We start from the raw sequence: 15,948 nt of genomic DNA, 5'->3' as shown, positions 1-15,948 counted from the left end.
TTGGAAGGATTTTTCTTGCCTTTACCAAGATTTGCCTATATATATGCTTATAGGGATGTGTCTAAGGCATCTTGGGCGGTTGGAGGTTGTACGAGGAGAAGGAATTTGGTTAGAAAGAGTTCTCCCCTAGGGTTTCCTTCCTCTTATTAGATTGAAACCTTTAGGGGCTATTTTTGCTTTTTTTTCTTGATATTCTTGAGAGTTATTCTACTCTCGTGGAGAAAACAAGTCCTGCTTGTATGTTTTACACTTCTTTGTTTATGAAAATGATCATCTTCATGGCTTTCTTGTTTGTTTTTTTTTTACCATGTGTGGCCAAATTCTTTTTCTTGTCTCTTTGATGAGCGTTTGTGGATTTATAGTGATTTTTCTGAGATGTTTTTTATATAGTGTTTTATGAGTTTTTATGGCTTTATGTTGTTGGTTAACTATTGAATTTTATTTACTCTTAGTCTGGTCAATTAGGATAATATCTTTTGTGATCTATGACTTCTATTCGTTGCGTATTGGAACTAATAGGTTAAACATGCAATCCTCGTAGAATACGCATAATCTGACAATACGCATAATCTGACAGGATTTTGCAACCTTGATAGGGATCAAAAAATTCTGGGAAACACCATAGTGTTTAAGTGAAAATTAACTTCATCGGTTTCTAATTTTTCTTTTGACCTAGTGTAGACATGATGAAACTTATCTCTAGTTGACAACTGTTACTTAGGAAAACATTAAGAAAAAATATGGATTTCCGCACTACCCGAAACATAGACGCACGAGCCTCATCACTCTTGAAAAACACCATGTTCTTCTCCACTTTTTGTTTTTCACTGTTTGCGATCATGTTTTATTTTCTATTAGAGTTTTAGAATTTCAACTTTTTGTTGTGACGACGTCAATCTAGGTTCACAAAATTAGTAAACTAGAGATTCTTTGTCAAGAAAAAATGTTAATCTTTTTCTTGTAGGATCGATATATGGACTCTAATACCACATTTTATTTGACACGTATACTTACGTGATTGATTGATTTACCACTCGGTAAGTTTTCAGCCATCAGTCACCATGTATTCTCATTTTGCTCCTAGAGCATTTAAACGCTTGTCTTATTTGAAAATGCAGAAAGTGTTAGATTTATGACAATGATTGTTGTGTGGTGGTGTTCTGCCTTAATATGCATGTTTAGCTTATTGTATGAAGAAGATTGTTGTTTGTTGGTGTTCTGCCTTAATATGCATGTTGCATGTTTAGTTTATTGTATGACGATGATTGTTGTGTGGTGTTCTGCCTTAATATGCATGTTTAGTTTATTGTTTCACTTGATTCTCCATCATTATCGTTTAATTCTGAAGAAGTGTGGTTCTATTATTCTTCTTTTTGGCATGTTCTCATTATTTTCCTATCTTCCTCTTTCCATTTGAAGCAAATTTTCTTATGAAATCAGATTTTTAAAATTTTTTAGTTTTTCATGGCTAATCATTATAATGGGGTGTTCTTTTTCTAGCCTCAATTGCTTCAAACATCTGGAGTTTTGAACTTCTTTATGACAAAATGATGCAATAATTTTCTGGGACACTTTCATTCTTTCTGTCTAAGTTGTGAATTTAGTTGAATTATATACTCTATGCTATGTCGTCTTTTTTGAGATATCTAACTGTTTGCCATTTATATTTAGGGAAACAGTCTCATGAGAATTCTGAATGTAGTTGCCTTTGCTGTCTCTGGATATGCCTCTTCTGATGGTCGACTTTGTAAACCATTCAATCCTTTGTTAGGAGAAACATATGAAGCTGATTTTCCTGAAAAAGGAGTTCGCTTTATATCAGAGAAGGTATGTTGTCCTGATACCAACTTTATCTAGGCGTGGATGAATGCATCATGATTGGCACTTTCTGTTATAGCCATATTATTTGTTTTTCTTTTGCGTTCCATTAAAGAGCATCTTTGGTATATTAATATATGAGGTTCAGAAGTTTGTTGTTTGTCTAGAGATTTCTTTTCCTTTATTCCAACCGCTGTAATTTCGAAAACTATAAAAAATTATGAATTTTTTTAAATACCCTGATTTTATTTTTGTACCCTTGATTGTGCATTGGACATCATTAAAGGTACCCTGCAAGCTTCATATATTAGGACGATGAGAAGATGATCACATTTCCACTTTTATTGAGAAGTATAGTCGAATAAGGTGGTATTATCCGGTTATTAATGCATATTTTATTTTCGAATGGTTTCAGAATTCTAGTTTGTTCCACTTTTAGGACACCCCATCGTTTACTTGGAAGTTGTTTGGATTGTCATTACTTCATATGATGCTCTATAAAAAAGTGGAGTTAATGTGGCATAAAGTAATTTTAGATTTTTTCCTGAAGATTTTAGTATTTAATTTTCTTAAAATTTCTTTAAGTATTAAGTGTTAGGAATTTTAGTGTAAGCTTTTTTTAATTGGATATAATTTTAGAATTTATCTAGATTTGACTTCTAAATTTCATCTTAATTTTAAATTATAACCCTAGTTTCATGAATAGAGATTTTTTTATTGGGTATAATTTGATTAACCAATCACTGAATGAAATTTGAAAGGAATGCTTATCCTTTATTTTATCTACCATCTTCTCCCTTCTTTTTCTCTATCATAACATTCTTTCTATCGCTCACCAGAAGTTCATTTGTTTCAATTTCTCTCTTTAATCTCAGCAGACATGACTTCTGAGATTCCAAGTAGTGGATTCCTTCTTGTTTGCATATTTCATGATGCTGCAATTCTCATTATGTTTTCTAGTGATCTAGTATCTATTCTTTTTCTCTCTCAAACTTCTTATCACTTCACTTCTCTCATATCTAAACTGGGAGAAATCAAGCAAATTTTGTTTAGAAATAAAAAAATGGTCAAGGTGGTTGTCATCAATGGTTTATCAACAAATTGACATCATATTTGTTCTGTTTCTACATCAATCGGTATTTAATGTAGGTGATTTGATCAAAGCCTTGGCCACGCTTATCCTTCTATTATTCTAACATATCTGACACCACCACCAAATTCCAAAAGAAAATTAAGATAAAATAAATTCTGCACTACCCTTAAGCCCTTTGAAATTCATTGTTTATAACCATCACATCTTCAAACCCATGAAAATAACTTTTATACAATGAATAAATTATCTCCTGGAGATAGATTATAGGAATAAAACTTAATTATGGAGCAGCAACTTATCTTTTTTAACATTGGAATTGTCGTTATAAAATTGTTGACATGTTCATCAAAGTGCACCCATATTTAAGCTTTAGACCATTATTATGAATATGATTTCAATATGAATGTTCTGCGAAATTATAAGCCTTGGAAGTATTTTATGCCAAGTCTGGCACCATTCTAGGCCGACTAGAAGGCGTGAACGAATACAAAAAGGCATTGGGTAAGTTGTAGGATGGGTAACGAGAGGAGGATGGATGGCAGCTAAATTCCAGCGTGAGTGGCAGCTGAATTCTGGTGCGAGAGGCAGTTGGGCAGCAAACTGAAAGCAAAAAAATGACAGTTTTCTACTATAACAGCAGTTGGCAATGATTTCAATGGCTGTCCGGCTATAAACAACTAAATCAAGATACGAATGGTGAGGGGGTTCCACCACCTGTTCTTGGGACAATTACAGATACACCCCACTTACAATGGGATGAGGTTACTCTCAAATTCATAAAATCAGTAAAACTAAAAACCCAACAGCGTCATTACAAAATATATAGTCCCCTAATTGAAAATAATATAATTATAAAGTAGGAAAATAGGAAAGAGCCTCATTTCAACATACACAAAAGTTTCCTATTTGAAAATAACAGAATTAGAAGGTAGGAAAATAGGAAAGAAACAAAAGATGGAAACTTATTGAAAATGAAATAAATAAATAAAAAGGCACCTTCGACCCATCATTCCGCAATTTCCGGACTCACGAGTCATGGAACCACGATATCATGGGAAAACCCCACGCCTTTTGTCACTCTGCGAGTAGTATAGGCTTCACTCTCCTCTTCAGAAACACTTGAATCCCATTGCTTGCTATTCTTCACTATAAAACACTGGCAAATTTTTTTTGAGTGCGTGGCTGAACTGAACTAGAATTTAATACCCAAATTATTCCATAGTCTTACAATAAATGGCTTAGAGACTTTTTCAGCTCTATTTGAAACTATGAGATGTTGGATCGCTCCTGGTGCCTTGTGCCTGATATCGATCTCTCAAAGAAATTGACTTCTTGGACAAACAATGTTAGTTCTATTGGTGCTTCTGTCAAGGTTTGCAAAACGATTGTTCATGTTTCCGCATCCTGAAACACCTCAAACTCCTTCCAAGGCAAGTGTACAGTACGCATCCTATTTTTGGTAAAAGAGTATGTATTAATGTTACCATCATGGTGTGTGCAATGATCGTACTGTCAAGGGTGACATAATAGGATGTGACAAGCATCCATAAGTACTACGTCACAACACACTTGCTCCTAAAATTTATTTTTATTAGAAGACTCTACAAGACATTTCTGTCAAAATTGAATTTACTCCCCTTCTTCAACTAAGTTTGATAATATGGTTGGGAGCTTATGGGTAGCTAGGCTTCATATATCAACTATTTGGGTAGATTCCACATTTTCACAACTCTCTCCATTTATAATGAGGTCGTGCACATTTCCTTTTGTTGTAAGTGTGAATAATATTGTGGCGTAGCCACTGTTGTTCTCTCATGGGCTCAATTTGAAGGACACGTTAGATTTCTAGCTTCTCTCTCTTATATGTGGATAGTTGGTACTCTTCATTCTCCTTTAATGGGTCTTCACCCTTTGCCTCTTGCATTGCGTCTTGATTATTGAAAAACATCTCCCTTCTATGTGGACAATTAGACATGATGTGCGCCCAATATCGTGTCCCCCGATGCACTTCCTGGTTGGGATGTACTTAGGTGTGTTGGTTGTGTTTATTTTTTTTTCTCCGCTATGAACTGGTTTTTCTCCAACAGGGTCGGCTTGGATGCCCCATTAGGTGTATTCTTGCTGCCTGAATTGTTAGCAAAACTCTGTTTGAAGTGTGGAGTGAATCTGATTTGTTATATTATCTTTCCTTTCAATGCTAGGGTCTGAATATCATATAATGTCCAATATGGTTGTATATATACTACATTGTTAATAGATGATCTTAATCATTTCAGATATCGAGCTAGGGTGTTCTCTTCGGGTTATACTAGCTCACATTTTAGTTTTAGTTGCTCGAACTTTGCTGTGTACTTTTCTATTGAGAGTTTGTTTTGTTGTGACTGGTGAATCTGAAGAACTTGTCATGTCTATAATATGTTGGTAGATGCTTGCTTTGCATTTCTTCTAGACCAGACAGTGATTTTGATTTTCTCATTACATTGTCGTATGTGCTTCAAATTTTTCCATGATAGAGATGCATTCTTTTGTAACTTAATGACAACTAACTTTACCTTTTTTGCCCAATGGGATATCCTTGTACTTAAAGGACTTTTTTCTGTCTGGAGTCACTCGATGAATCCATCTGGGTCCATGCTACTATCAAAATCTAGCAAGTCAGTCTTCACTCTAAATAAGGTATTGGTTCTTTAACACTAAAACTTTCCTGATTGAAGGGATTCATTTCCTTTGCTCGATCCGGCGAGTTATCATTGTGGCTATAAGTGCCTCTCCGGTTTGCTTTCTCTCAAAGCCGCATATCTTTTTTTTGTGGTTGGAGGATTTCTCTTTGCATATCTTCCATAGTAGCCTTTGAACACCCCATTGAGTGTATCTCTTTGGTAGCATGACATCTTGTTCTTCCAATGCAAGTTTTGATAGAAAAAAATATGATTTAGGGCTATGGTTAGGGTTAGGATTATGGGTGGGGCTAGGTGTTTGATGTTGGGAAAATTCTTTTTGCCGGGGCTGTTAGGTTAGGTTGCATGGGATTTAGGTAAGAAGAACATATCTCTAAAAATTTAGGATTTGCCAGATTTTGATATCATATTAAACATTTTTTAGGGCACCTAGAAGGCTTGATTGAATACAAAGAGGCGGTGCAAAAGTTGTAGGGTGGGTAATTGGTGGAGGATGGTTGTCGGCTGAATTTCAAAGCGAGCGACGGCGGGATAGTGAATGAAACTGAAATACAGTAATGAAACTGAAATACAGATGGGGTGGGGGTTTCATCATTTATTCTTGGGCAAGCTACAAACATATCAAATGTAAAAGAAAGAAGCTACAACACTCTTGAATCAAAGAAAAGTCTCATATTCATAAAATTAACTATTGAAAATCCAAACAACCCCACTTCAACATATATAAAAGTCCCTTTATAGAAAATAATCTAATTAGAAAACATGAAAATAGAAAGAAACAAAAAAAGAAAAAAAACAAAAGAAGGAAAGTTGCTGAAAATAAAATAAATATATAAATAAATAAGGCAGCTTCGACCCATCATTTCCGCGATCTTGGGTGCTGTGATTCACGAGATCGTGGAAGCTCCCACGTCAATGTGAATAGAAATTTTTTTTTAATAATATTTGGTCAAAATATTTTGTAGTATATTAAAAGATCTGGCTAAAGGACCAATGATTATCATGCATATGAATCTCACTATTACAATTATAATTATAGCTGTTATTCATATTAATGTGAAAATAGGCCCTATTACAAAGATTGTAATGATTCAGACGAGATTTATCACATTTGTTAATCCCCCATCCTCCGCCACGTATGCGCGCGCACACACGCACAAGCCACCCCATGTTGGCTAGCACTGCCATCGGCTGCTTTTCGTTGCCGGCTTGCTTGTGATGATGATGACCAACATATTTTACATTAATTTTGTCCGACTACCAGTACCATCAGCCACTCGTTGTTGCTAGTTGCCGATTGCCTATTGGCGATGATGGTGACCAATGTATTTTACATTAATTTCATTTTTTTCAAATTAATAATAATATACAAAGTCTTGCATTTATTTTACACCTAACTAAACAACTTCAAAGTAATCCAAATGCACTACAGGACTTTTATTTTGCTTTTCTTTTACATTGCAGTCCTTTATCAACAAATCAATCAATCTCTTAGACATATTGCGAATTTAAGATCTCTAGATATCAAAATGAATAAACACAAAATAATCATAGATCTAGAAGTATTTAAAAAAAAGTAAACATGATGATGGCTAGTAGTTTCATAGTATTCATAATGAAATTATTTAATGTTCTCAATTATGTAATGAGGAGGAAGTATAAATTAAAGTTCTTTTAAATGTACAAACCAGATCAGTAATATGAGTCCCTAAAAAATAAAATGATTAGTAAATAAAAGGTGATTTTGCAATTATGATCTTTAATCAATGTGAATAAATAAAAGATTAACTATAGAGTATAAAATATACAACACTTTTTTGAGGGTTAAGTTGGGTGGAAATTAAGTCATCTTCCTGTTTTGCAATAGTTGTTAAATGTCCATCTATAACATATTTTTTTTATTGTTGTGATGGGTTTCTAAATTTGACATATGTTAGCAAAGTTTGTCACATTATCAATGGCATTTGAATATTGATTTAAAAGTAAAAAAAATTCGAGGCACAAAAAGAATGTAAGAACTATAAATTTTATTTTTCTAAAGAAGTCCAACCAAAATTGAATTACTTTTATCAGGTATTGAGAAACTTCATTTTCAAATTTTTTGAGTTTGTGTTTGTCTTACTCCACCAGGTAGGTTAATCCATTTTAACTCGTTCTATTTTGCCTCCATAATCTTTGGGCTTTTCTTAGAGTTTCTAACACTTGTCTTTGATGGGTCATTTCATTTTGCATTATTTGCACTAAAGATTATCTTTGAAAGAAGATTTTGGTCTTTTAGAGAAGTTTTTGTTATAGAAAATCTCTTACTGTGGGATTCAAAAGTTGTCATGGCCATTATCTCGAGAGTCGAACCATTGATTATCACCATTCATACTCCAAGCTGTACCAGAAAGAGTTTTTCATTCATTGAATGTTTAATTATGTTTGCTTATAATTTAGATTCAAGTTTGGACAAATTATTATTGAATCTTGCCAGGAACTCAAAAATACTATCGCTTCACGAATTGTTTATGAATCACCACATCATCACATTCCGGTGCTCTAAAATCTTTTGTACTCCAACTAGTAAACCTTCGTGGCATTAAAGTGTACAATGACATGATTGTTACTTTGTTCGGTAGTAATGAATTGTATCTTAATTTTATAGATAAGTGTAGCATCTTTATCTTTTAGTAGGTCTATTTTAGTATATCCTAAATCTCTTTTATGGTAGTCTTTGATCGCATGGTGTTCCACAACCATATCATAATTATGGAATTGAATTTTTCTCAAGTACTAACATTGAGTCTTTAGACTTTAGAGTTGATCCACAAGGTATTAGATAATTCCCATTTCTTTTAAAAAATGTTTTCATGATTTTGGATCATTTAAGATAATTTTCCTTGTTGAACCGATAAGATGCTTGAAATATCTAGAGCTTTCCATGGTTTATCTTTCATCATTAGTCACGGTCTATTTCTTTGAAAGGAAATTGAAAAACTTACACATAATGAATTGAATGAGAATTCGACAAGAGGAATAAAGTTGGAAGTGGAAAACCTAATTTTTGTGAAAGAGAACTAAACTTGGAAGGGAAAAACCCTAATCTAGCTTTGATACTATATAAAATATAAAAAATGCCGAGAAAAGTTCAAAAAGTTTTGTATTCCTGTTCCATTATACAAGAGGAGAGGTATGTATGCAACTATAAAATATTATTAGATTAAAAAAAAGGGGAAAAAAAAAGGTGATGGCGGCCCTATAGGGAATTATACTGATTGTAATCCAAGGGTCAGAAAAATTGATCATTAGTATAAAGTATTGATTTGTGTGCCTTGATTTTTTGTTATGCTTGGAGATTGAGTGGGCCCCACTGCGGATATAAGAGTGTAGGAGAGTCAGGGAGCACTGTAACAGTCGTGATACTTTTGTAGCCATAATTTGTAACAGAAATTCAACATTATGTTAAGAGAGTTGGTTATGCATGATGATTTTGTTATTCAAACCTATAATAGATTATGCTTTCTTTGTCAACATGCATATATTGAAGATTTAAGAGATGCTAATGAGCTTTTGTGCCAAGGCGGCTCAATGAAGACAAGCATTCTATAAATGGAATTTGCAAGAATCCTTAGGCCAAGAGAATTGTTGTAATCGTGCCTAAAATGTTTAGAATATTTTTAGGATAGTCTACTGTTTTAAATGTTTTTAGGAATTTTTTTCTACTTAAATTGTATTTAATTTTCTTTTTTAATTTTGAATCAAATGGATTGAATGAATCTTTAGACCAGAGAAATGATGCCATGCAAGAAATGTACAAAGAATATAGATTATTTCTAAAATGTTCTATTATTTTGGATATTTTTTGGGTTTTATTTTAGCTTAAATTTTATTTAATTCAGTTTTTTTTTTGTTTTAAATTTGATACTATTTTCAGGACTCGTATAGATTTAAGTTGAAATTTTTGGTGAATTTTAAATTGTAGTCCTATTTCTATAAAGTTAAATTGTTAATGAAATATGAAAACATTCTTTGTTCGTTTTTTTTTCACTTCTCATTTCTTTCTTTTTTTTGATCAATGTCATTATCTTTTTCTCCATCCAAAATTTAGGAATGTTGACTTATCCAATTTGTAATTTTTTGGTTATCGTGACGCTCACACCCATATTTATCGATATAATCATTGTAATCGAGTTTGCTCTCTCTCTCTCTCTCTCTATAAAATTTCTTCTCTTCATTTTTCTCATATCTAATGGAGAATCAAGCAATTTCAGGTATACAAAAATGTAAGATCAATCAAGGTGATCATCATAAAGGGCTCACCAAGAAATTGACATCAAATCAATTCATTTTCTACATGGTGATCAAATCCTCTTTGGGAGTAATGAGGCACCTGGAAGTTTAACTTTTATATACTGGAAAGGTTTTGTTACCTTTTCTGCTAGACTTGCTCAGGAGATGATTGCATTGACATCAAAGTGTCGCACAAGTGGTTTAGTTGTGTTATCTGTTTGTTGGATCATTGTTGCAATTTCACCAAAATGTTTCATATAGTTCTCAACAAGGCTTTGTATCATCATCTGCGAGTGCACTTTCAGCGTCTTTGAGATGTTGCATCGAAAACCTTCGCCTTATCTTTGATTTAGGGTCTGTTTGGGGCAGCTGCAGCTTATCCAGCTTCTGCTGATAAGCAGCTTATCCTAATAATCTGCTGATGAGCAGCTGATCCAGATAAGTTGGCTGCTGTTTGGTTTGTGCGTTTGAAAAACAGCTGATTCTAGATAAATGACTATTCTGCCCCTTGTTATGGGCCCCTGTTATGGATAAATTGTTTAGCTGTTTGGTTTGTGTGTTTTGTAAACAGCTTATTTGTAGACTTTTTTAGTTAAATGAACAATCTATCATGCAAAATTTATAATTTTCTCGACAAAATTAAAGTTTAAATGTTAAGACATGAAAATACAAGAGTCGAGTTAAAAACGACATACATATTATTTAAAGAGGCAATTACGTTCATACCCTGCTCACAAGATTGGTTTATGAATAAAATACTACTAACCCTTTGTATGTTGTCATAAATTACAACCTGCCAAGCATGGAACAAAAAATATTCCTTATTGTATCATCAACATTCCAACATAGTAGTTAGAAGAACCCCAACACAAATTGAATGGGACACATATCGGTTGGTAGAATGAAAAGCATAATATCACACAAGTTGTCAGAATGAAATGTTCTTCCATGCTCTAAATTTAAAACCCAATGAAATGAGTTGAGCATGATTCAAAGGCTTAAAAGCTCGTTTAGAATTGTTTGAAAAAACTTCTAATATATTAACAGTTACTCTTCAGTATTGACTTCAAATTTTCAAGATAAACGGATGCCCTTCCAAACAAAACATCCTCTTACATTTTGTTACAACTTGCATATCAATTTACAACTACTTCTAAAGCACCGCAACCTCAATCTTAACACAATTTTTACCAAACAATTATATGTTTTATAGGACACCACAACACTATAGCACAACATCACAGAGATCAACGCTAAAACCAATCCCAATAAAGGCACACAGCCATAAAATCAAACCACTCCATAAAGAAAATTAGGGCTTGAATAATTCATGATATTAGTACTCCTGCATATAAAACTATTCATCAATACTTAAAAGAAAAAAAAAGGAGAATTAGAAAATGAAAACAATAGGATTTCTAAAAAATGATAGATCAAACATATAATTAGCTGAAAAAAATCACACCTTGGTCGGCGACATGTGAAGAACGAAAATCGGATGCAAGGCAGAAGAGAACGATAAGAGGAAAGATAAACCCGCCATAGCATGAGGTATTTGCCCCTGCAAGCATTGCTGGTTGGAGGAGTTGAGAAGGTTGTGGAGGCTGCTGACGCCGAGGTAGACGGCGAGCTTGAAGTGGTATATGCGGAATGGAAGGGGCCGAGAGAAGCGACAGATGCTTCCTTCGAGATCGAGTGTGAGATGAGGACGGGTAGGGGCTTGTGCAGAGCGAGAGGAGAGGGACTTCAGATCGAGCTAGGGAATGAGATGGAGCCACGGAGGAGACGGAGAGCAGAAGGGGCACGGGAGGAATAAAACTTCAAACGCCAACTGAAAACGCGGACCGCAGCCTTAATCCCACGGCTCGTGTCTTTAAGAAATTAAAAACGGGGTTTTGGAATAAGCAGATCGAACGTGCAATCCAAACAGGAGGGCGGTGTTTTAAAAACACCGCCCGCACTTATAAGCTGTTCCAAACGGTTAAAACGCCGCCCGCACTTATAAGCTGTTCCAAACGGACCCTTAATTAATACTATATGTTTGCAATATACAACTTAAACTGTTGAGTTCAACATAAGAGTACTTGGATGTAAGTATAATTGGTTACATAAGCAATTTTTTGTCTCTTTGTTCAGCAATATGAACTTTGTTATTAGTGTATTGAATTATTAGATGATGAAGTTTTCAATGCACTACTCAAATTGTAGGTTGAGATTTTTATTTTAGATTCAAGCACCTCCATATTGTTAAATCTTGATATGTCTGTCCGTGTATTGCACCTGAATTGCTTAAAATAAGAGAAATAATAGGTGGAGAGAAGAGTTGGAAATTGGGTAGGAGAATAGAAGGGAAATCCACCATGAATCTTATTAGTACAGTAAATATGAGCTAAATTATACCAGATTGCTTAGGTTTGCTTGAGAATACATTAGATTGCTTACCTCTCTTTCCCTCTTACCTCTCTTTCCCTCGGACCTCATATTTTTAATCGCAGATTGCGGTTTAAGCGCTAACGGAAAAGTTACAAAACGAGTTTCATACTTGAAAAGTATAAATTGAGGCCAAATGATTACTTGATGCAAAATAGATGTGTTTTAGCTTGAGAGCTCAGATTGGTACTTGAACAACTGATAACAAGCTATTTATTTTCTCTGGTGGAAGTTGTTGAATAGCTTTTAGGCCTGAGTGATTGATTGAGCTTGTTTGATTTGACAAGTTTTCACGACCCGACCCGAGAGCTTGGATTACTAAAGTGGGAACTATCAGTCGATGGAGAAAAATTATCTTACACTTTTATTTTATATTAAACTATAATCCAAAATACAAAAGAGTCATTCTATTTATATAACTTTAATTTTAAACTGATATGAAATAAAAATTGCAATAAAGTATCTATGAACTTATGCTACTAGGTGCTTGTATACCATTTATCCTATAGTAGGTTTTCATGTAAAATGTTAGCAATTGAAGGTTTGAGTTAAAACTAATCAGGGGACAAATATTTGTAAATTATAATAATTCTTATTTTAAATAACTTTATAAAAATATCGTTAACAATAAAAAGTCTGTGAGCAATAAAAAGAAAGTAGTAAAGAAAATACTTTTATGTTTATTTTCATTTATTTTTGTTATATATTTTGTTATTGGGAGTCACTGTCTAAACATATATTTTTAAAAAGTGTACATTTACCTTTTTTGAACTCACTAAAAAGGTAGGCATCATTTTCCCTTTCTATTTTCATTTCATGCACAAGTACATCACTTCCCTTGGTAGTACTTATCATATTTTATTTATTTTCTTGCATTTAATATTAAAAAATCTCGAACTTTTGCATTTTAAAAGAAATGCTGGTAACTTTAAAAAAAAGCGTAATTCCTTTCATAAGCAAACATATATGTTATAAAAATAGAATTATATTTAACCATATGTACAGTCTGTAGTTGATTGGTATTCCTTGGTCTTACTGTTTTAGCACACCTATAATAGCAATTTAGCCCTTATTAGCCTCCATCAATTTTGTTTTTCTTTCACATGAATTCTAACGTGAATCTTAGACATTTTCATTTGCCTTTTATCTAATGTAAATATTTAGGCATTTGATTGGTGATTTTGTATGAAGGAGCGTTTCCTGAATGCAAGAATAGTTCTTGCGTGCCGATTTCTCTTGAAGAGCTCGCAAACGCTCGATCGAGCGTCTCTTGATTATAAAAAAGTCCTACACAGCTACAGGATATGTGTGCAACCTCTCCTTTCCTTTCCTCTACTTGCAGGACTGTGGGATTCGTCTATTGACACAGGAGGAAGGTTCACGGAAGGCTCAGTCGAGCACAAAGCTTTGCACGACAGAGAAAAGTTGCACGATCCTTCTTCCTCCTCTTATTAGGTCACTAAATTCTTCATTATCTTATTTATTTATTTCTTTCTCTTTATTTCTCTCTCGCTCGTACCCTTCGTGTGGTGGGTTCAAATGAATGAGGGGATAACAAACACGAGTGTTGAGTTCTCCTTAAATTTAGCTTAAGTTCTACTTGATGAGTCTATCTTGAGGTTAATTTGCAAGTTCACCTTGAGCTCGATCGGTGATTCCATCCTTTAGACTGTTTAGGATATGCATTTAGTTTAACGATATTTTTGTATCTCTGGATGTCAGTTGCATAAAAATCAAGAAAATGAAAAATTTTATGAGAAAATTAGAGTTTTTTACTTATCTTTTTTCTTATGGAATATCTTTCATTTCCGTGTTGAGTTTTTTGCTTTATTTTTCTCTACAAAAAAGGATTTTGTGCAATTATGCATATTTTATATGCATGAAAAATTTTGGTGATTTTATCTTAAGAAAAAGTTTCAAAATTGAAATATGTAATGATTTGTTTTTGTCAATTTATCCATATTAGTTTGACTTGCTCCTTATAATAGCTCCCTTGATTTCACGGAGAGGGTTCAAGTTTGAGATGTTCTTTCTTTCACCGTGCTTTGTAAATCTACAATGATGAAGGTTCTAATAGTCGAAAGTGAGGTTTTGAGGGCCTAATTATGGTGAGTGCCAGGGAAAGGTAAAAGAGTGGGAAAGTTGAGAGCTTAGTGCAGAGGAAAATAATATGGGTAAAACTCACCAATTCTAGTAAGGAGGAGGTGCCCATACTTGTTCTCACAATCTCTCATATGAAACTCATTATGAAGGCTTCTTATCGCTTAACTGTTTAGTCCATGCAAATTGAAGTCATCCCTAAGGTTGTTAAGGAGCATGCTATATTGGTAAGTGCAAAATTTTTCTAATGATCTTATCTAAATGTTTTGTTAGTGCACATTACTTTTGTTTTTGAAGGGAACCCAAACATTTTCATTCATTATTGCTGATGAGGTTGTCTTTGAGATGGCGTAGCCAACTAGAATTCATCTAGTGGTGGAAGGCATAACTAATTTCTCCCTGGGTCAAAATTCTATTTTTTGATGAATGGATTATTTACACTTAAGTTATTTTTTGTTCATTGTGAACGAGTTTTAGCTAGAAATTAGTCCCAAAATCATGTTAGAGTTAATTTTACAAGGGACTCAACGAACATTTCATAGATTTCCTAGATTTGGGATTTTCTATAGGATTCTGAGTTACTTTTGCCAGGTGGCATCAAGGAGGATCCTCTTATTGAGTCATGTTCTGGCAAGTTGGGCATGAAGGTGATTGAAGATGTTTGCTCGTTGAAACTCATTGTTGGATATGAAGAAAGCGTTGTTGGGTTGACCTCAAGAATTTTTTTCTTGATTGTTGAGGGTTACTCATAAAGCACCCGACTTGATACCTAACTATTCGTGTAGTTGACCTAGCTGGCAGTGGGGTAAGCATGGTGGCTGAGGGCCCAAATTAAATCAAAATTTTCTACTTCAAAGAAAAAATTGGATATTGATAGGGCGAGATTAGGGGTCGACTTGTCATGAAGGCAAGAATTGAAATGGTAGAGAGGGAATTACATGAAAGGATTAGCTCAAATGAAAATTGACCTGCTCTTATTATAGAGGAAGTGGCTAACAATCTCTGCAGGGACTTTTAAGATTTGAAGAATGATTTTGGCATAAGCTACAAAGTTTCGCAGTGTCTAAGGCTAAATCAATTTCATTTAGATTGTGAGCTTATTTTGTGACAATGGATGAAGAACAAATGTCGTTCAACTATGTTGTACCATTTTTTACCTTTTTAATATTTCTATTGTTGAATGTTGTGGTGAAGGGTTGATTTGAAGGAGTCCTTGAATCTACAATAATATGTAATGATTTTTACTTATATTGTATTGTAATGAATTTGTAGATGATGCAAGTTTTGTCATTTGTTGTGTAATTTTTTTCACTATTTGTGGTGAAGTTAGAATTTGTTAGTGTAATTTATATTTCCAACATTGTAATGAAATTATTATTCAGAACATAAAATGATAGGAAAAAAGTGTTGACTTAGGGTCATTTTAATGAAACGAGAGCCTTCTTTATTTGTAAAGTACACTAAATTTATTAATCATTATTTTCTTATTATCTCAATAGGATGGAATGGAGAAAACATTATTGTAGCCAACCCCACTTAAAGGGATAAAGGGTATTT

At 33.7% G+C, this 15,948-nt stretch overlaps 1 protein-coding gene across 1 annotated transcript in view; it reads left to right on the top strand.

The window, feature by feature from the left end:
• LOC110033044 (oxysterol-binding protein-related protein 2A-like) overlaps positions 1-15,948 on the top strand; it is a 48,366-nt gene that overhangs the window by 22,779 nt on the left and 9,639 nt on the right. The window contains exon 5 of the mRNA XM_020736897.1: positions 1,672-1,827. Within this exon, the coding sequence (XP_020592556.1) occupies positions 1,672-1,827 (156 nt within the window). The remainder of the gene's footprint in view (positions 1-1,671; positions 1,828-15,948) is intronic.

The sequence above is a fragment of the Phalaenopsis equestris genome, unplaced genomic scaffold, assembly GCF_001263595.1.
Source record: "Phalaenopsis equestris unplaced genomic scaffold, ASM126359v1 Scaffold001081, whole genome shotgun sequence".
NCBI lineage: Eukaryota > Viridiplantae > Streptophyta > Magnoliopsida > Asparagales > Orchidaceae > Phalaenopsis > Phalaenopsis equestris.
This window is presented reverse-complemented; position numbering and strand designations above follow the sequence as displayed.